At 30.1% G+C, this 21,208-nt stretch overlaps 1 protein-coding gene across 1 annotated transcript; it reads right to left on the reverse strand.

Moving 5' to 3' along the window:
• Window positions 1-6,042: 6,042 nt before the first annotated feature.
• Window positions 6,043-7,674, reverse strand: LOC105637060 (nudix hydrolase 4). The gene is made up of 5 exons (XM_012220455.4): window positions 7,349-7,674; window positions 6,894-7,011; window positions 6,708-6,791; window positions 6,468-6,596; window positions 6,043-6,275 (listed from the first exon to the last, which is right to left on the reverse strand). Exons 1-5 carry the CDS (start codon window positions 7,528-7,530, stop codon window positions 6,144-6,146), a joined length of 645 nt encoding a protein of 214 aa, XP_012075845.1. The 5' UTR covers window positions 7,531-7,674; the 3' UTR covers window positions 6,043-6,143.
• Between the last annotated feature and the right edge of the window lie 13,534 nt (window positions 7,675-21,208).

Consider the following 21,208-nt stretch of genomic DNA (forward strand, 5'->3'; position numbering starts at 1 on the left):
TTTAATTAAAATCAATATTAAATTTTAAATAAAAGTACAAAGTGAGGGGAGAGAACATAGTTAAATCTCCAAACTATCATTAATACGAGCAACTAGCATAAAAAGAGGTAAATTTCCTTGCTCATCTGAAAATATAAGAGTCAATTGAATCATCTTCAACATATCAAATTGCTTAAACTTAGTTCTCTGATCAGCTTAATTCAATTCCTCTAAACTTTACCAAAATCTATTATCAAACCAGATGATATCACCCAAATTTAAAATCAAAATTTCAAAACTTTCAGCTATAGCAAAATGTGATGGTGACCGCATCCACAATGAATTCTATCTACCACATCAACCCTTCTTATGTTCCTCTCTCTCCATTGATGAAGTGGGAAAGGAGATCGTAGCTGGCAACAATCAAAAGAGGGAGGAAAATGAGAGGATGACTTTGGATGACTTAAAGGTTGGTGTTGTCATTACAGGTAGCTTGGAGGTTTACTCTTTTTAACGATAATTTTGATTTAAAATAGATAGAACGACGTATTTATAGGACAACTTAATACTAGAAAAAGATAAGTTTTAATTTGACTATAATTTACCGAGTGCAAAAGTTTTTTTTTTAACTACATTAAGGCTTTTGCACAAAATGTGACATCTTTTTTTTTTTTTTTTTTTCTGAAGTGTAAAAAATAATAATAAATCAATACGTGTAAATTTTTTATTATTTTAATTAATTGTTAACATAAATTGAGAACTAATAATTGATAATAATCGACAGGATAAAAGAAAAAAACTCTGCAAATCTTTCAAAATATGTTATTTTATACTGGTTCAGATTTTATTTTTTATTTTTTATAACAATTCAAAATTCAAAATTCATTTATTTTTATTTTTTAAAATATTTTTGACATTATAATTTTAGAAGACAAGGAGGATGGATAATTTTGTCATAAAATTTTGAGTTGTTTAATAAATGAATATATTTGAAAATTCTACCTATTTTAGTAAATTTTGATTTAATTATGTTCAAATCCATACAATTAATTATAGTATTTAAATCTTCAATTTTTTTTTTTAATTTCAAACATAAATTTTTAGATTTATAAATAATTTTCTATAAAATTTTTGAGAATTCATTTATTCCAAACAAGGGGTAAACATGTGATTCATAAAGTTTGGTATTATAAATGAAATTGATAAAGATTGGAAATTAAATGGAGTCAATAATTGAAAAGGCTTGAAATTGAGTTGTGTAGAATTTGTCTGATGATTTGGTTAATTTTTAGATTTCTTTGCATATATAGTTTTGCCAAGATAAGATGAAGAGAAAGGGAAGTTTCTTTTGATTTTGCCATCTCTAATCCATCATACATCCACGGAAAGAGATGACTGAACATCTTTTTTCCTCAAACAGACGGGCTTGTTCAGCAATATTAGTTAATATTAGCTGTTTCAGTAGCTGTTAGCTGTTTTAGTTGGTTTTAATTATTTTAGTAGTTGTTAGCTATTAAATATTAGTTGTTAGCTATTTATATAGCTTTTTAAAGCAAAAATGTTCGGTAAAAATAATTGTTGATTAGTTGTTGCATTTAAAATGATAAAAAATGACATTTGAATGTTGAATTAGAATTTTAACTTATGACTATAGAAGTAATCTCATTAATATATATATATATATATATATATATATATATAATTTATGTAATGTGCTATTATTTTTTTGTAAAGAGAATGTCAATCTATAGTGTGTAGTCCAACTATATAAATTAAAATCATTATCATTTCTAAAATGAAAATACAATTTCCTCACATGTCCCTCTACTAATATATTATTAAATTGTTTTATTTAAATTTTTGTGTAAAATAATGTTATGTTTTAATATCATTGCAGACTTGCAGTACCATAGCAACTATTGGAAAGAAAGATTTTAAACTGATGTTAATATAGATTAATTAAGGGCAGAACTATCAAAAAAATTTCAATCAAAAAATGCAAACGGTAAATGTTAGGTGGAATAATTTTTTAATAAACTTTGTCTTATCCATTAAAAGCGATTTTATATACTAACTTACCAAACGATATAATCTACAAAAATAGTATTTTGACGTAGTCAAAACTCTAAACGCTTTTTCAAACGATGTTGCCGAATAGAGACTGAGGATGACGATTTTTATTTTTCACGAATGAAAATATTAGACAGGCTTGGTTCATTTTCACTTATTAAATCGGCTTTCCTTTTGAGAGCCGTTTACTGATCCTTAGCAAAGCGACCCCTTTTGGAAAGTGGATTTTGTAAAATAGCTCTTACTTTGGTAAGAGATTTTATTTGGAGTCGCCATCCTCTTTAGGAAAAATATCGTGAATTAATTATTTCTTTGAAATTAATTAACTCGGTGTTAACCAGAGACTAGATAAGAGAGTTAGATACGGTACCAGGAAGGTATTAGGCACTCGGACCGCCAGTTAGAAAATAGCCTCCTTCGTTGTCCATTTATTTACAGTATTGATAATATCATTAACTCTAATTAAGGTGTAAAACACTTTTGTGTGATTTTTTAAAATGTGGCAAACAAGAATTTCAATCACTCAAACATAATGTGTCAAACAAATAAAGAAAGGGAGGGAGGAGAAAAGATTACGATCTATCACCTAATTATACAATCTACCCTTAATCCCCATATAATTTTTCAAAATCCAATAATTATTACAAATAAGCAATCTGGTAGTACCCATTAAGGTTCTTTACATAATGCCAAATAATAAGAAAGCAATAAATGCTAAAAGAAACAAACATAAGTAAATATCCATATTCACAGAATACTAATAACAACAACATTCAATCACAACTTTCTATATGATGAAAATGTAAATGTTAGAATGATTAACACTAGAGTTAGGTGAGTTACCATAATAATAGTTAAAGAACATAAATGTAAAATGCATAAAAATGTAAAGAACATGAATTTAAAGAACATAAAAGTAGAGACAACATATTAAAAGCATTTATTTAAATATCACACCAAGATTTAGGTTCAAACTTCGAAGTTCATCATGGGTGATGTACAAATTTGCTTATCACCACCTATTTTTTATTGTTTATTTATTATTTGGGTCATAATGAGTCATTTACACGATACAAAGTAAGATTGCTTAGTGCTTAACTCAAAAAGGACCTCCAATCGAACAATTTTATTCATTTTCATTTTCTGAGTTTCTGAAATGAAGGTCCGTGCGCCACTTCTAGTGGCGTGCGCCACACGTAGTGGCCTGCAAACATGTCCCTGATCAGAAATCTCAGAATGAGATTACAAAGTTGTCTAACTTGAGCCAAAGTGGCATGCACCACATGTAGTGGTGTGGTGCCACTGCTCAGTGGCGTTCGCCACTTTTGACATAGTTAGAAGCTTTTAGTTGATCTCAGATTTCTCTCACAACTACTGCAAAGGAGGGGCGAAAAAAGATGAAGAAAAGGTTAGGACTCTTGCGAGTCCTTATTTTGAAGAAAATCCAAAAATTTTGGAAAAAATGAATCATTATTTGAAGCATTTTTTAAATTTTTTTAACAATTTATTTAATTTAACATTTAGACAAAATAAAATAAAAATTTATTTGATTATTTTGTATTTATTTGTAAAGTTAATTAATTTTATTCTTATACGAGGATGAACATTCTAAAAGTTATTTAAAACAAAATTTATTAATATTTTTTAAATTCACATTAATTTTTTAGAAAGAAAGACGTAAGTAACCTTAGAATTGATTTTTTTTTTCCCAAAAAAAATATATACATATCGCTAAAAACTGTGATCGAAACCGTCGATTCATCAAAATGGTGCTGAAATGGACAGAAACTAAAATCGGAGTGAAACTAACAGTTTAAAAGTCAATTTAGATTCAATATTTTAAAAATTTTCAATTGCTGGTCCCGATTCGCGAACTGCCTGTTCATTGTCTACTCTAAGGGTCTGTTCAGAAAATTTAGCTATTCTAGTAGCTGTTAAGTGTTTTAATAGCTGTCAATTGTTTTACTAGTGGTTAGCTGTTAAATATTAGCTGTTAGTAGTTAACGATTATATAGTTGTTTAGAATAAATGTGTTCGTACAAATAACTGTTTCATAAATAAATTATAAAACGCTATATAAAATGACAAAAAGGGGCATGAAAACGAAGAAGAAGGTAAAAACAAGTGATTTGTATAAATGTCATAAATAAATTATAAACGCTAAACGTCGATGAAGATAACATTTCATAAAATATTGTCTCATCTAAATGCTAAATAGATATTACATTACCTAACCCTATAATTAATTAAGAAAGTGTTTTAACTCTATCAAAATACTAAATATTACTTCAAACGCTACTGTCCAACAGGAACTAAATTGCACAAGAGTTGTAGATAGTATAAATCTGTATATAACCAAATGATGTTATCTTGAAGATAAGGCGGTTGTTATAATGTCACATATTAATATAGAGACATCTATTGTAAGTTAGCATAATAAGTTAGCAGAAAGTACAAGAGACCAACGTTATGTTTACATTTGGCCAACCAAATAAAAACAATGATTACAAACATCCACAAACAGCAAACACTAATCTATAACATTTATATAAATATGAAAATAAAAAGAATATTAGATTTGTTAGAATTATCGTATTCAAAATATTAAAAATTATCGTTAGTCATGGGTAATTGAAAAATGTTAATAAAATAATAAATAATTGAAGTTTCTTATGTTTTATATTTTTTTTCTATCATTGAATTTATTTTTAAAAAATTAATTTTTTGAATAGATAGTTAAAAAATTTTTAAATTTTTTTTAAAAAATTCTTTTTCAATATATATATATATATATATATATATATATATATATATATGCGTATAATTGGCTGAGTACATCATTTAATACGTGAACTTTAACAAAAAAATTTTATTGACTCTGAACTTCATTTTTTGTATAATTTCACACCTTTTTATACCAAAAATAGTAAATTTTAAAAGTTTTTTACTTTTATACGCAAAATATTGATTTGATACGTGGTTAATATAACTTTTGGAATAATAATTTTATATTTTCTAATTTTTCAATTAGTGTTTAATAGATCTAATTTTATAAGTTGAGATGATTAATGAGTCAAATAAAATATTTAATAGGTATAATTTTATAAATTGAGGTATTCAATAGATCTAAACAAAAGTTGAAGGTGCCACAAGGATAAATTTATATATTCAGCCATTTACAATTAGATATTCAACTACTGTTGTCGAAAGGACTTAAATTCAAGACTTTTACTTTTCATATAAGTGAGAAAACCAACCAAACCATCGTCTCACTGGCAGTTAATTAATTATTGTGTTGCTTATAATATATTTATCATTTTTCAACCTTCTTTTATTATATTTAACGGAGTATATTTTGTGTAACCTTTACATAATGATATAATTAAGTTAAAATTTATTATAACATTAATTTTACATAATTTAACAGTACAATAACTAAATATAGAAAAAAAAAAGGAAAGTGCAAGCTCTAAAGAATTAATTAAAGTAAGAAATGAACTTATTTTATGAGATTTAAAATATCTTATATATTGATAAAAGTAATATTGAAATAAGAATAGGATAACCACCACTTGAAATACCATTAAAGAAAGAGTTTTGACAAGTCTATACCTATAAATTGACTTATTAGAATTTTCAAAATTTTTTTTAATTTTTGAATTTCTTTCTTTTTTTTTTTAATTTCGATTGAATAACGTAATATATTATTTTAATTTTAAAAATTAAGGTTATAATAATGACTTTTAAAATTTAATAATATTAATTATATATCATTATAAATATTATATTAATAAATAGAGATAAATAAGTATAATCTTACTCTGTTTTGATTGCATTAGGCATTTATCTTATTCTCACCATAAACGAGCTATGCTCACTCTCTTGTTTGGACAGAAAAATATATTTTTCTTCTTAACGAATTGAGCTATTTTCCTAGATAAAAAGAGAAAAAGTCTAATTTGCAGAATTTACTCCTAAAAATATGACAAACTATGGAATAAAGGATCGAAATTTACTGAATTGAAAGAATTAAAGAATCGAAGTTACACTGAGGATATCGGCATATCTACAGTTAGGAACTAAAAAACAAGATTCTATTTACACTTTGTTGCTTCCTGTTCTTGCTGTTGTTGCTTTTCAGAATCTATTTGCCGGCGAACTAATTCCTCCAAAGCTTCTCTCATCCACCACGTTTGGCATACTTCTCTAGCTTCCGTCACAGTTACCTGCAAAATTTTACATTGCAAAATTAGATCTAACTTTCCTTTTATTGAATTTCAATCAATCAATAGAAATGGTGACCCAGTGCACGAAATCTCCCACATGTACACAGCCTGCTTTAGCAGAGACTGTTTCCCAGTTGAAACCATTGCACAAAAGCCACCCTCTATGGACCCAAATGATAAATTTTCACATACCCATCTTCTCTTTCGGATGTCTTTTTCTGGCCAGAGATCTAATTGCTTTTGAACAAGCATAGGAAACATGTAGCCTTCATGGAGTATTCCACCCCTTTTGCTCTTATATTGCCATTTCCCTAATTCACACTGTAAAACCAACACAAGAGTTAGAATAATTTAAAAAAAAAAAAAAAAATCAAAACAGGCAATAATCCAATAGAAGAATGAATTTAAAACATTAAGTAAACAAACACTTACTTCAACATTGCCAATTACTCCTGCTTCCTCTAGGGTTTCTCTCACTGCTGCTTCTTCCATGGATTCATCTTGCTCCCATCCTCCCTGCAATGGATCTTTTTAAGTTAATAAAAATTTTCAATTAAGGAATAAAAATATAAATTAATACTAGCTTTTATATGGCATTCAATGGTGGAGTAATTATACCTTAGGAAACAACATTCCTTTACCCCTTTGAGCACTTATTACAAGAACTTCTATATTCTCAGCAGTTTTATCCATGGAAGATGGATCATCACTTTTCTTATATCTGTATGGAATACACCTGCAGAATTTTAGAGACAAAAAGATTAATTTGGAATTTAAAAATCACTAAAAACAAAATCACCCCATCATCAAAAACCTACAAGATAACTATTTCTCAACCTTTTTTTCCTCCAAAAAAAAATATTAGTTCTAAAACAAATTCCAAAACCATTGGAAAATAGATCAAGAAAAAACTAAGTAAGACAGCAAAAATTGTCAAATTAGAGAGAAACCCAATTCAAAAAAGAAAAAAATGTCTCCCGATTTGACTAATTTTCCAACAGTTTAATAACAAAAATCAAAAAAAGATGAGAGACCCAGAAACAAAAACATCAAAAAAACAAAAAGGAACTCACCCTACAACTTGGCGACATCCTCTATCATAACGTTGGAGATGGCGACCAGTACGAGAAACCAAAGAAACCATTTTCTCAAATTGCTTCGCAGGAAGCAATTTTGCAGGAAGTTTATCAAGTAAAGGAAGAAGAAAAGAAATTAGATTTGCAAAGTTTCTAAGAAAGAAAGAAAGCCCTCTCATGGTGGGTTCGATTTTGATTGCTTCTTCCAAAACCAAATTTGGTTCAACTTAGCTAAAAATAAGTGATTTTTCTTTTTATATTTATTGAGAAATTGGGATTCTGCAAGAGAAGATAAATAATGGAGATCCTTTCGTTTGATATGCAACCAGAGTCTCTGTTTGATTCCCTATTAATAGAGAATAGAAAAAAAAGATGCTTCGTGGACATATTCTCAGACACGGAGAGAAAGGAAGACGCACACGTGCTAATAGATGCACACGTGCAAGTGATGGTGTTGAACTTTTATATATTTGTGTTAATGTTATCCTTTTAGTTTTATGTCAAACCGCAACTGTGATAGTGAAACTCGGAAATGAAACATGATCGTGTGTTTTGGCTTTTGACAAATTTATTGTGTTGTCATCCAGCAATTGAGTTGAAATTGTATAAATTGATGTATACCGTTAGATCTTTTTACTATCATATTGAGAAATTAAAAAAAATATTGAAATATTATTATTTCAGTAATATCCTGCCTCCATCTACTTTTACCCGTAGTTTAAGATTTTATATATTTATTTATATCTATAATATCTTATCATCTATTATAATAATAATAATAATAATATAAGTGAAAATGGGAGGAGAATATTGAGATTGCCAAAAATGCTCATATTAAGTTTATAGATCCAAAAAAATATCATTGAAGATTTTAATTTGGTTGATTAAAAAAATAAATATAATTTAATTTTAATCGGTCATTATTAATTTTTCATTTAAATTTAAATTTTATCAAATATAAGAAATTTTATTATATTATATATATAAACTAAATAAGGTATATATTAAATATAGTAAGAATATAATATTTTAAAGAAATTAAATTTTATTGGTAGAAAAAATAAAAGTAATTTAATTTTAATTGGTTATATTTATCTCCTATAAAGCAACTTATTCTACGAAAAATAAATATAATTTATTATTTTTGTTAAGTAATATATCATAATATTTATTATTTACAAAATATAAAATAAAGCTCACTAGAAATATATATATATATAATTATGGTTTAACAGTTATATTAGTAAAGCATATAATACATTGGAAAAAAAAAAAATCTCAAATGCAGAAACAACCATAAAATTAACTAGTGTTAAAACCCACGTGATGCACAGAGTAATATTAAAAGATGAAATAATCTTTTATAACATCATTCAAAAATAACAAAATTGTGTAATGAAATTATCGTGATATGTATTATAAAATTATATCTCATTGAGATATGTGGAAAAAGTTGCAACAGTAAAATATGTCTTCTTAAATATCTTGTGAAACTTTTCGCCAAGGTATGCGATAACAAAAGTTATTCATTGTATGACCTGTGTAAAAAAATACACACACATTATTAATATGTTTTTCAATAGTGATAATAATTTTGAGAATCTAACTAATTATATTGAAATAAAATTATATCTCATTGAGATATGTGGAAAAAGTTGCAACAGTAAGATATGTCTTCTTAAATATCTTGTGAAGCATTTCACCAAAGTATGCGATAACAAAAGTTATTCATTGTATGACCTGTGTAAAAAAATACACACACATTATTAATATATTTTTCAATAGTGATAATAATTTTGAGAATCTAACTAATTATATTGAAATAAGAAATTAAGTATTTTTTATTTATGTTTATTATTTATTATAAATGATTGTTTATTTATTTGAAATATTAATACATTATACTTATTTAGTGTAGTGTGTCCTAAGTATGTGGATGTCTTACTTTCTAAAAAAATTATCGTATCTCATACGTTCTAACATCTTGTGTCTTATATCCTTGTAACCTAACTCCTGGTATATGAGACTCCCATACATCAAGCTAATCAACTAAGATTTTTTTAAAAAAAAAAATTATTTTTGTGTATTTTTTTTTTAAAAAGAAATCAGTCCAACAACTAATTTCGAATTTGGAATTCTAATATCTGTCATTCTATAATCCCATACACCAAACTAATCAACCAAAATTTTTTTTATTACCAAGAAAAAATGAAGTTTTTTTTTAATTTGTTTTTGTGTATTTTTTTTTAAAAAAAAAGAATCAGTCCAACAACTTAATTTAGAATTCTAATTGTCATTCTATAATCCGGTGCACCAAACTATTCAACCAAGATTTTCTTTGTTACCAAGAAAAAATGAAGTATTTTTTTGAAAGTTTGTTTTTGTGTATTTTTTTTAAATAAGTCAAACAACTTAATTTAGAATTCTTACATTTGTTATTCTATAATCCAAAATAAAGTCAAGTGACAAATTGTGCTACTTACACTTGGCTTCCATGGAAGACAAACTAATCTTCTTTTATATATTAAATAGATTATATGCTCATAGACTTCAGCCAAAAAAAAAAAAAAAAAAAAAAAAAAAACTAAAATTATTTTATGAAAAGTAATGGGCTCTGATACAACTTGCTATCGAAAATTCTATAACTCCATGATTAAATAATCGTACGATAAATTCAATAAGATAAAATAAATAAATACTACTGAGAAAATAACAGGATACATGAGATTTTAACGTGGTTCGATAAATTGTTTATATTCACGGATAATACTAAATCTTTCGCTATGTGAGAATAAAATAATAAATACAAATATCATAATTTGTTTTCCCTTGAGTTATGCCCACTCAAAAATCCCACAATATTTGTATATCCCTCACATAAACCCTAAATAATTGCTATCAAACCAAGAGTAAATCTGCTCTCAAATCTAATGATTAAACTAACCACACTGAAGCAATTCTGAGAGTAAACTCACTCTCAAACCCAATGTTTAAGCCAACCCCACTGAAAAAAACATCCTCTAGAATGCTAGAGTAAAATAGTCAAGACCCAGTGTTTAAACCGGCCCCACTAAAGCAATCCCCTCTAACACCCTATAGTAACGTGCTCGCAATTAATTGTACCCAATTAATTGCACCGAGAGTATATGCCCTACTCTCTCATAAATCCTTTTCTCTCCTCCCTTATCTTACTAAGGATTAGCCATATTTCTAGACTACTAAAACAAATCCAAAAATAATAAAAAACTTTGCCAACCTCAAGGCCCTTGGCACCCAAGCAAAGTAATCAAAACTTTGCCTTGAAGAAATGGCCAAAATATTGAAGGCATTTATAACAATCTCCACTTTGAGTTGAAGTTTTTTTTTTTTTCATATCAAAGAACTTCATATTGGATATTCGTCTCCATACAATGCCAAACTACACTCGGCATCGTGTTCCTCCACCTTTTTCTTTTCCTTTGGGCACTCTCTTTTAACATGTCCAAACTCTTTGCATCGGTAGCATTGAGTCTCGCCTTTGACTCTAGATCTACTCTTTCCATGTTGAGATCTAGTCCCATCAAATGGTCGTCCTTGCTGACTTGTGCCATGAATAATAAATGCCTAGCCATCTCCTTGGACTATACTCTATTTCTTTCTTCGGGTTTCACAAGACACCAAAGCTTCTTGTGCTTGATCCATTGTTAAAGTGTCCTTTCCACCCATCCATGAATCTATGAAGTTCTCAAACGAGTCAGGAAGTAAGGTAAGAAGTAACATCACCTTATCTTCTTCCTCAATCTTTATATCAACTTTTGCCAATTGACTTAATAGACCATTGAACTCATTCAAATGCTCCACTAGATTATCACCCTCTGCCATCCTCATCCGGTATAACTCTTGCTTTAGATGCAACTTGTTAAACAAGCTTTCTGTAATATAAAACTTTTCCAATTTCTCCCAGGTACATGGCAGAATCTTCATCCATAACATTATTCACAATGTTGTCAGAGATGCACAATCGTATTGTGCTTACACATCTTTCCTCAAGCTCCTCCCATTTTGCATTTATCATTTTCTAGTCTTTCCTATCTCCTTACCCTTCAACACTTTTGCTAGACCTTGTTGAATAAGTAGATCTTTTTACTCTTCTTTGCCAAAGACTGAAACTAATTTTCCCATCAAACTTTTCCACGGAGAAAAGTGATGAATTGCTGTGCCATATTATTGAATTTTAATGTCTCCACCAAGTTGCAAATTCCCGTTGCCCCACTGAACCAATGGCTCTGATTACCACTTGTTATGAAAAGTAGCCGGCTCTGATACAACTTACTATTGGAAAATCTGTAACCCCACGATTAAATAATTGTACAATAAATTCAATAAGACAAAATAAATAAATACTGCTGAGAAAATAGTAGGAGACACGGGATTTTAATGTGGTTCAATAAATTGTCTACATCCACGGATAACTAAATCTTTCATTATGTGAGAATAAAATAATACCTACAAATATCGTAATTTTTTTCTTAAGTTATGCCCATTAAAAAATCCCACAATGTTTGTATACCCCTCACATAAACCCTAAAGAATTTCTGTCAAAAGCAAGAGTATATCTGCTCTCAAATCAAGTGTTTAAGCCAACCCTACTGAAGCAATATCGAGAGTAAACTCACTTTCAAACCCAGTGTTTAAACCAACCCCACTGAAACAAACACCCTTTAGAATGCTAGAGTAAAATAGTTGAGACCTAGTGTTTAAGCCAACCCCACTAAAGCAATTTCCTCTAACACCCTAGAGCAAAATACTCGCAATTATTTTACCCAATTAATTGCACCGAGAGTATATGCTCTACTCTCCCATAAATCCTTTTCTCTCCACTCTTATCTTTCTAAGGATTAGCCATATTTATAGACTACTAAAACAAACTAAAAAATAATAAAAAATTTTGCCGACCTCAAGGCCCTTAGCACCCAAGCAAAGTAATCAAAACATTGCCTTGAAGAAATGGCCAAAAAATTCAAGGCATTTATAACAAATTATACTCTTTCCTTTCTCTTTATTTAGAGAAAATTTCCTTTCTGGGTGTATTTTTATAGAGAATTTTACTCTAAATAGTAACTTTAAGATGCAAGCCAAGTTAAAAAGACTGGAATGCCTTTGGAGTGTATGTGTTTGTTTTAAGATTGAAGCTCATCAATTAAGAAAAGTGGCAGACACAAATATTCTCAGCATTTAATGTACGCGTGTTTCAAGAGACAAGTTATCAACTCACTTTTTTTATTTCGTTTTATAGTAATATTGATCGTTTTTATAAATTTGGCCACAAAATTAAAGTTCTGAAAAGTCAACATAAATGACCATGTAAATACTAAGTTTGCATTTATTTATATGTTTGATGAATATATGTCCACTTCTATCATCATAAATTTGGCACAACCATTGCCGTTATGAAAGAATATATATTATGCTCAATTAAGTTTTAAAAACAACCATGTTTTATTTTTAAAAGTGTCGGTGTGTTTTGATTATTGAAAAAAGGGGGAAATTAGAGTTTGTTTTTAGTACTTGTTCACTTTTTCAATAGTTTTTATTTCTCTATGCTAGTTAACGGTTGTGAACTTCTGTAAACCACTTCCATTTTGTGGCCTTGTTATTAGTAGTCGTGCACTTTTTCAATGGTTTTTGTTTCTCTATGTTAATTAATGGTTGTGAACTTCCGTAAGCCATTCTATGGCCTTTTTATTATTAGTCGTGCACTTCAGTAAACCATTTTGTGGCATTGTTATTATTAGTTGTGCACTTTTTTCATAGTTATTGTTTTTTGTGTTAGGTAACGGTTGTGAACTTCTATAAGCCACTTTGTGGCCTTTGTTAGTATTAATCATGCACTTTTAAAAAGACAGTAACTTTTTTTAAAATTCTTGTAATGGCTGTACATTATTTATAAGCCACTGTGTGGCTTTTGTTAATACTTAATAGCAATTGTGAACTATTGTAAGCCATTTTGTGGCCTTGTTATTATTAATTGTGCACTTTTCAAATCCTTATAATGGTTGTACTCTTTTGTAACCCACTTTGTGGCATCATTATTATTAGTTGTGCATTTTAAAAATATGAAGTTGTTACATATTTTGTTAGATGGTGCATTTTTTTTTTTAAAATTGTGGATTCAAACTCACACTAACATCCCATTTACAACAAATGAATCATGGTTGTAGAATTCATTTGTAAATGAATTTCAAGTAGAATTCATTTGCAAATGAATTTGCCATGTTTGGTATGCTACAATTTAAAATAAGAAATTCAATTGAATTTCATAAAATTATATTTGGAATAAATTCTTAAATGATAATTTATTTGTCTTTATTTTTTAACATAATAATTTAACAAAAATAAATAATAAACACCAATTATATTTATTATGTACAATATAATAACTTGTCATTTTTTATTGAAATATAAATAATAAATTTCATATAAAAGAGTACACTAATATTCCACACTAATTAATTAATTATATAAGCAGTAACATTCATCATGATAATTATTTTTAATTGATGCAAAAAATTTTATTGATTTAAGTAATTAATTTGAAAACTAAAAAAATATCAAGAATATTATTATTATTTTTAATTGCATTTGAAAATAATTGTTGATACTCAATTTTTACAGTTCCATACTAATAATAACTAATGTTATTGCTAGACTTCAAAAAGGAAAAAAAAAAAAGGTCACTGGTTTGAAATTTTTCAAAAACAAAAAAATAAAAAAAGGAAATAAAATAAAAATATAAATGTCACGACCCGATTCCATGGGCCGGACCGGCACTAGGGCCCAGGTAAGCTTAAGGCCCCCGAGGCCCGTAGTAAGCCTGAAACATTAGAGTCTATGATCTCGGTCTAATTATAAAAAAAAAAAAAAAAAAAAAAAAATAAACTTCAATATTTGATTATTTCTCGGCCTAAGTTTATCTTCTACATTTCACAGTTCGAGCCCCATTTACAATATAACACATTTTTAATATGGGCTAACAGAATTACTTCATCTATATTACTACACGACTAGACGTATGTAAATTCTACAACTGCGGAGTCACTATCTGTTTGTTATACATAGCTTTTTATACATATAATTACATAGCAAAACAATTATGGAACTGGGAAAACTTCTTAATAATCCTGCGGCGAAGAAAACATAGCTTAACCCAAATTAAAGAGAAACTACTTCCTGAAAAATTTAAGCAAGACATGTGAGTTTTCTAAGGAGTAATAATTATTACACAACACACGCAGTCACACAAATGTGTACACATATTAATCTAGTCATCCGACTAGTAATATGCTCACGCAGCCAGTCACACAAATGGCATATCATCAGCATTCACAATCATAAACATCTTCATATAATCACATCACGTGGAAATTAGTCAGTGGCGCCACCTGAAACCCCAACGAGCCGTCCTCACACATGGCTCGCCCTCTCATACATGTGCACCAGGGAGCCGATCCCCCATACGGCCAACTGGTCTAATCCTCACTGACCAGTCCTCTCATTATTTTTCCATTCTCTCGTTTCTTTTCCATACCAACAGGAGGCAACCCGGTGGTCTCCATCCAATCTAGATCATCAAGTGCTCACAACAGGAGGCCACCCTGCGGGCTACAATCAAATCTAGATTATCAGGTGCGCAACAACAAGAAGCCATCCTGTGAATTTCCATATAATCTATATCATCAGGTGCACAAGGGGGCGCCGATCTCCCATTTTCCCGGCCGACGGTCAAATATCAAATCATAATCGGATCCATATCACAGACCGTCCTCACAAACCCATGGTGGTCCACTTCATCCCAATTCCACACAAACAAGGCACAACATATTCACAGCACAGGTAATCAAACAATGCAATCAAATGCAGACATTTTGATCAGTTGAGCATCATAATGCAATGCACAATTAGGCATTCATTCTTAAATACAATTAAATAATTAAATAAATAATATTAACAACAACAAAGATAAAATAAATAATAATAATAATAATAATCATAATAATAATAATAATAATAATAATAATAATAAACAATGATAATCAAAATGAATAAATAATTGAATAATTAAATAAATAATAATGATAATGATAAAATAATTAGAGCACTATATTTATTATGTACTAAGTTATAGAATTAATCTAAATAAATTTATTAATTATGTTATTACTTAAAATTAGTCTAATTCTTATTGAAATTTCGGCAGCACCTCCCCGAAAAATTGGACTATCCACCTGTTTAGATAACACAGTATTATTATATATTTATCAATCAATGCACACAGCCCATCCGTCGGGCAATCAATCAACTTAATTCCCATCCTCCTTCAATAGCAACGTCATAGCTAACAAACCATTTAAATCGTCTATCCATTATACATTACTTGTTTATATATATATATATATATATATATATATATATATATATATATATATATATACGCCCTTCTAATACAACACAAAAACTCAAATGATTGATGCCAACTTGCAGAAATAAAAGTTTTCTATGTCCAAATCATGGATTAAACATTAACTAACTATTCCTATCGAAATCAAATTTATAACTTCAATGTACTATACTAGTTTACAATTTTCCAAAAATAAATAAATTGAAATAATTGCTGCCAAATTAAAAGTTTAGGCTTCATGGTTAAATTTTCACATTTTACTCACTAGCTAACTCACTACCCTACAAGAACTTAATTTACAATTTCAAATACCCATCCCAAACGTTATAATTCAAAGAACCAACTAATTAATTGCTGCTAGCTCAAGGAATTCAAAATTCTCTATTTAATACCCAAAATATATCCACCATTCCTTAATCATTACTAAAGTTCTAGATTAGGCATTACGAACCAATGTTTCCAGTAAATTGCAATTTAGTAATCTCATCTCTCAAGTAATCCAATACACAGCTTAAACATATATACCAACCCCAACAAGTATAAGAACATCAAGGAAAATATATATCCATTTCATGTTAACCTATCAAAAGAACACAACATATTCAAGATGGTTGCTGCCCGCCAAAAGAATATATGTTCCTTAACTCCTAAACTTATGTGTATATATATATATATATATATATATATATATATGCATAAGTTCAACTCATTCCCATCATAAATTAAAATCCCAATCACATAATCCATATAAAAAAAGAGTTCAAGGCAAAGAGACTAGAATGGCTACTGCCATTCCAAATTCCTCAACTTCTTCCACCTAAACCTGCAGTAAATTTATTAGTTGATTTATAGGCATGTTGAATTGCGATTCACAATCAAATTTTTAAGAGTAACGCTTAAAGTTCCTTTCAATGCTAACAGTAGCTAACCAAGGGTTAATTCCTAACATTCCAATAATACTACAAATCATAATCTTAAATGAAAAATTCAAGAAACAAACCCAAAAGGATTGAATTATGGCTCACCTAGTCCAGAAATATGACAGAAAAATTGAATATGCTTATTAAAAGTGATCGAAAACGAACCTTAAAATCAAAACCCACTGCTGTCGGCGATAGCTTGATCGAAAATGTGTGGGAAGGTGGCCGGAGGCATGCTGGAAGCGAGAAGAGAGCGTGGTCCGGCCGGTCCTTGGCTGGGCGCACCGAAAAAAATCGAGGAGGAGCGCAGGTAACGCGACTGTACCTATTGCGAGTTGCGATCACAGCTCTTGGGTTTGCTGCGCCAACCGGAACGGAGGGAGTGAGGGAAAGAGATGTCGCCGTTGAGACAGCCTGGCGTCGCTGGAGAGCTGAAGAGGAGATTGTGACGCAGTCCCGATCGAGGCAAGATCGCAGCTCTTCCTGCGACTGTTGCTCTCACTGGAATGGAACGGAGAGAGGGAAGGAGACGCCGGAATCCGCTGCGGCGTGGAGGCGCGGCGAAGAGGCGCTGGTGGTGGCGACGAGCGCTCTGGCCCTCCCGGAAAAAAAATGGGGAAGGAAAAAAAAACGTGCTGCCGCTGGAAAAAGAGGAGAAGAAAAGAAAAAAAAGGAAAGAAAAATCTGGAGTTTCTAGACCATTCCGGTTCGATTCGAACCGGTTTGGTCTAATTCTATGACTTGGCTCAATTTGCTTGGTTTTCGAAAAATCGAGTTGGTTTACGGGTCCAGTTTAGAAATAGCAAAATCCTAGCTGGTATAATCTCATTGGTTGAAATAAAAAAATTTAGTTTTTAAATGAAAATTCTACGAAATTAAATTTTCGGGTCGTTTCAATCTCCCCCCCCCCTTATAAAAATTCGTCCTCGAATTTTAGAAATGAGCAAGAAATAGGAATGCAACTAGAAAAGAAAGCATGTAAGGATATTTAACAAACAAATTATCATTTGATTGACATCCAAGAATAATTGAATGAAAGGTTTTATTATAACTCAAACCCCTTAAACTAGCAAACAAGGTTCCATCACACTCAAAATGTATTCGTTCAACCATCTATTACATCTATTGTCACTTGATTAAAACTCACAGGAAACTTAAATCTATTGCTATAACCTCCAATTTCTATTATCAGTCAGCTACTGAAATCTTTAGAAAGTCGTTCAATAAAACTGAGTTTAGCAGTAACATCATAATAATAATAATAATACATATTTTTCTCGAGATTATTTAATTTTATTTGAAAATTTAAATTTTATTACATATTTGTCCATGAAAACCATGTTCCAATAAAGTTGAAAATACACAATGGTAATGTTAAAAGGCTTTTCCATCAATCTAACCAAAACACATATTCTATGAAAGCAAAATATATTGGTAAGGATTAAATACATAACTTACGAAAACTAAAAATATTTGAAATTTGATTGACTTATAAGAAGGATTAACTCATTTAGTTTACATATGTTATTACTACATCTTTTGCTTAATCAAAGTTTGAAAACTATTTCTTTAATTCAAAACTTTAAGAAAAATCGTCTTGTAAATTTCATTGTCTATTAGTATCACAGGGCGACTTGGGCTCACTCTCTTGGTCCTACCTATATATATCTTATTTTCCCCATAATATTCTTATTATAGATGGGTGCAATTATTAGATAGCTCCTGATCTAATGACCTCACTGTACCACCAGTTATCATGCCTCTACAAAGATTTTTAATGCTTTTAACTTAACTATCAATTTCGCTTTAACTTAATCTCTCAAGTTACCCTAAAACTTATCAATAAAAATTGATTTTCATAATAACACCTTTGCTAATTTACATTCCAGCTCTCTTAACTCTTTTCAATAACCTTTCATTCCACCTATGTCGCTTATCAGTCCACTATGAAGATGTTAGAGTACTCTTATTAATTATTTCGTCTACTCATTCCCCTTCATACTACTTATCACTGTAAATCATAAGTTATTTACTATCAGCATTTCAACCTAACATTATTGTTTATCCTAAATTCCTAAATTAGCTTACATCAATATTATACCGACTGATTCTTAATAAAATTATATTTGATTGATTATTCATTCAAATTCAATTTAATTAACTAATAATTATTAAGTTTATAATTTATGCCGAAAATAAGGAAATTGGTCATAATAAAATTTTCTTAAATCCCGACCAAATACTACCTCACCATCCAAATATCACATCAAATCAATCTCATCAACTCCTTAGAGTCTGATTTATATATACTATTAACTACTTTTACTCTTTTGTCCATACCCTCCTGGATTACAATTTCAAACCATAATGCTAACATTTTAATTAGTCTCATTTAACTAAGTATTAGGTACCATATGTGGAACCATTAACTTAAAATTAGCATATATCAATTGCTCACTTATATCAAATTTTGATTCAATTTACTTGTCTCCCCTATCTAAAACTAATCAACCTTTTTCAAGTCTCACAATATTTTTTTTTTTTAAAAATTTTACTATCCTTGTATTCATTTCATTTTATGATCTAACCCAATTGGCCCCGTGATATAAATAGACAATTTTCAAAAATAATTTTTTTCTATATAAATAATCAATTTCAAATTATTTATCATAATACAATTTGAATTCAAAATTAAAATGAGGTTTTAAATTTAAATATCAAATATCAAGTGAATAAAATAATTAAAAAGATTATCTTTTGAATAAATTCTAAAGAAATTCAGTAGCCGGGCTGAATACTAAAATACCGATTCCTAATCACCCAAAGTTCATCAATCCGCTATACAAATGAAAAACCTATTTATTCTCTACACTATCCTATTCACTGCAGGAATAGAGCTCACTTGAAAAGTAATGCATTGGGTGATCAGGCCAATCCATTACCATCCAAGTCTTATTCTATTCCCCAGCCTAAGGGTTGATACCTGCTTTAGCCCCTACAGGTATTGCGATAGATTGAGCTTATTGTCTACTACTTTCACTTCAAACCTTGAATTACTTCTTCTATAATCTTTGATCTACGCCATAGGTGTGGATTTTCCCACCTCATAGGGTCTAGTGCGTCCACCATCCCTAGGGAGGAAAATCACAAAGGTTCTTTCCTTATGTTGGTTACGGCCGATCCCAACATAAAGAAATCTCCTATACTCCACAGTTGTGTTCTAGAACCCTAACCTAAGCTCTGATACCAACTTTGTCACGACCCGATTCCATGGGCCGGACCGGCACTAGGGCCCAGGTAAGCTTAAGGCCCCCGAGGCCCGTAGTAAGCCTGAAACATTAGAGTCTATGATCTCGGTCTAATTATAAAAAAAAAAAAAAAAAAAAAAAATAAACTTCGATATTTGATTATTTCTCGGCCTAAGTTTATCTTCTACATTTCACAGTTCGAGCCCCATTTACAATATAACACATTTTTAATATGGGCTAACAGAATTACTTCATCTATATTACTACACGACTAGACGTATGTAAATTCTACAACTGCGGAGTCACTATCTGTTTGTTATACATAGCTTTTTATACATATAATTACATAGCAAAACAATTATGGAACTGGGAAAACTTCTTAATAATCCTGCGGCGAAGAAAACATAGCTTAACCCAAATTAAAGAGAAACTACTTCCTGAAAAATTTAAGCAAGACATGTGAGTTTTCTAAGGAGTAATAATTATTACACAACACACGCAGTCACACAAATGTGTACACATATTAATCTAGTCATCCGACTAGTAATATGCTCACGCAGCCAGTCACACAAATGGCATATCATCAGCATTCACAATCATAAACATCTTCATATAATCACATCACGTGGAAATTAGTCAGTGGCGCCACCTGAAACCCCAACGAGCCGTCCTCACACATGGCTCGCCCTCTCATACATGTGCACCAGGGAGCCGATCCCCCATACGGCCAACTGGTCTAATCCTCACTGACCAGTCCTCTCATTATTTTTCCATTCTCTCGTTTCTTTTCCATACCAACAGGAGGCAACCCGGTGGTCTCCATCCAATCTAGATCATCAAGTGCTCACAACAGGAGGCCACCCTGCGGGCTACAATCAAATCTAGATTATCAGGTGCGCAACAACAAGAAGCCATCCTGTGAATTTCCATATAATCTATATCATCAGGTGCACAAGGGGGCGCCGATCTCCCATTTTCCCGGCCGACGGTCAAATATCAAATCATAATCGGATCCATATCACAGACCGTCCTCACAAACCCATGGTGGTCCACTTCATCCCAATTCCACACAAACAAGGCACAACATATTCACAGCACAGGTAATCAAACAATGCAATCAAATGCAGACATTTTGATCAGTTGAGCATCATAATGCAATGCACAATTAGGCATTCATTCTTAAATACAATTAAATAATTAAATAAATAATATTAACAACAACAAAGATAAAATAAATAATAATAATAATAAT

Source organism: Jatropha curcas, chromosome 8 (genome assembly GCF_041381405.1).
Source record: "Jatropha curcas cultivar XTBG-Jc1 chromosome 8, XTBG_Jcur_1.0, whole genome shotgun sequence".
Lineage (NCBI taxonomy): Eukaryota > Viridiplantae > Streptophyta > Magnoliopsida > Malpighiales > Euphorbiaceae > Jatropha > Jatropha curcas.

Bases quoted from the DNA above. Each gene is read 5' to 3' on its own strand.
- LOC105637060 (XM_012220455.4), bottom strand. From the start codon at position 7,530: ATGAGAGGGCTTTCTTTCTTTCTTAGAAACTTTGCAAATCTAATTTCT. The intron at 7,012-7,348 runs GTGAGTTCCTTT...AAAATTCTGCAG, and splicing joins GGATGTCGCCAAGTTGTAGG to GTGTATTCCATACAGATATA. The intron at 6,597-6,707 runs GTAAGTGTTTGT...TTGGTTTTACAG, and splicing joins GAGTAATTGGCAATGTTGAA to TGTGAATTAGGGAAATGGCA.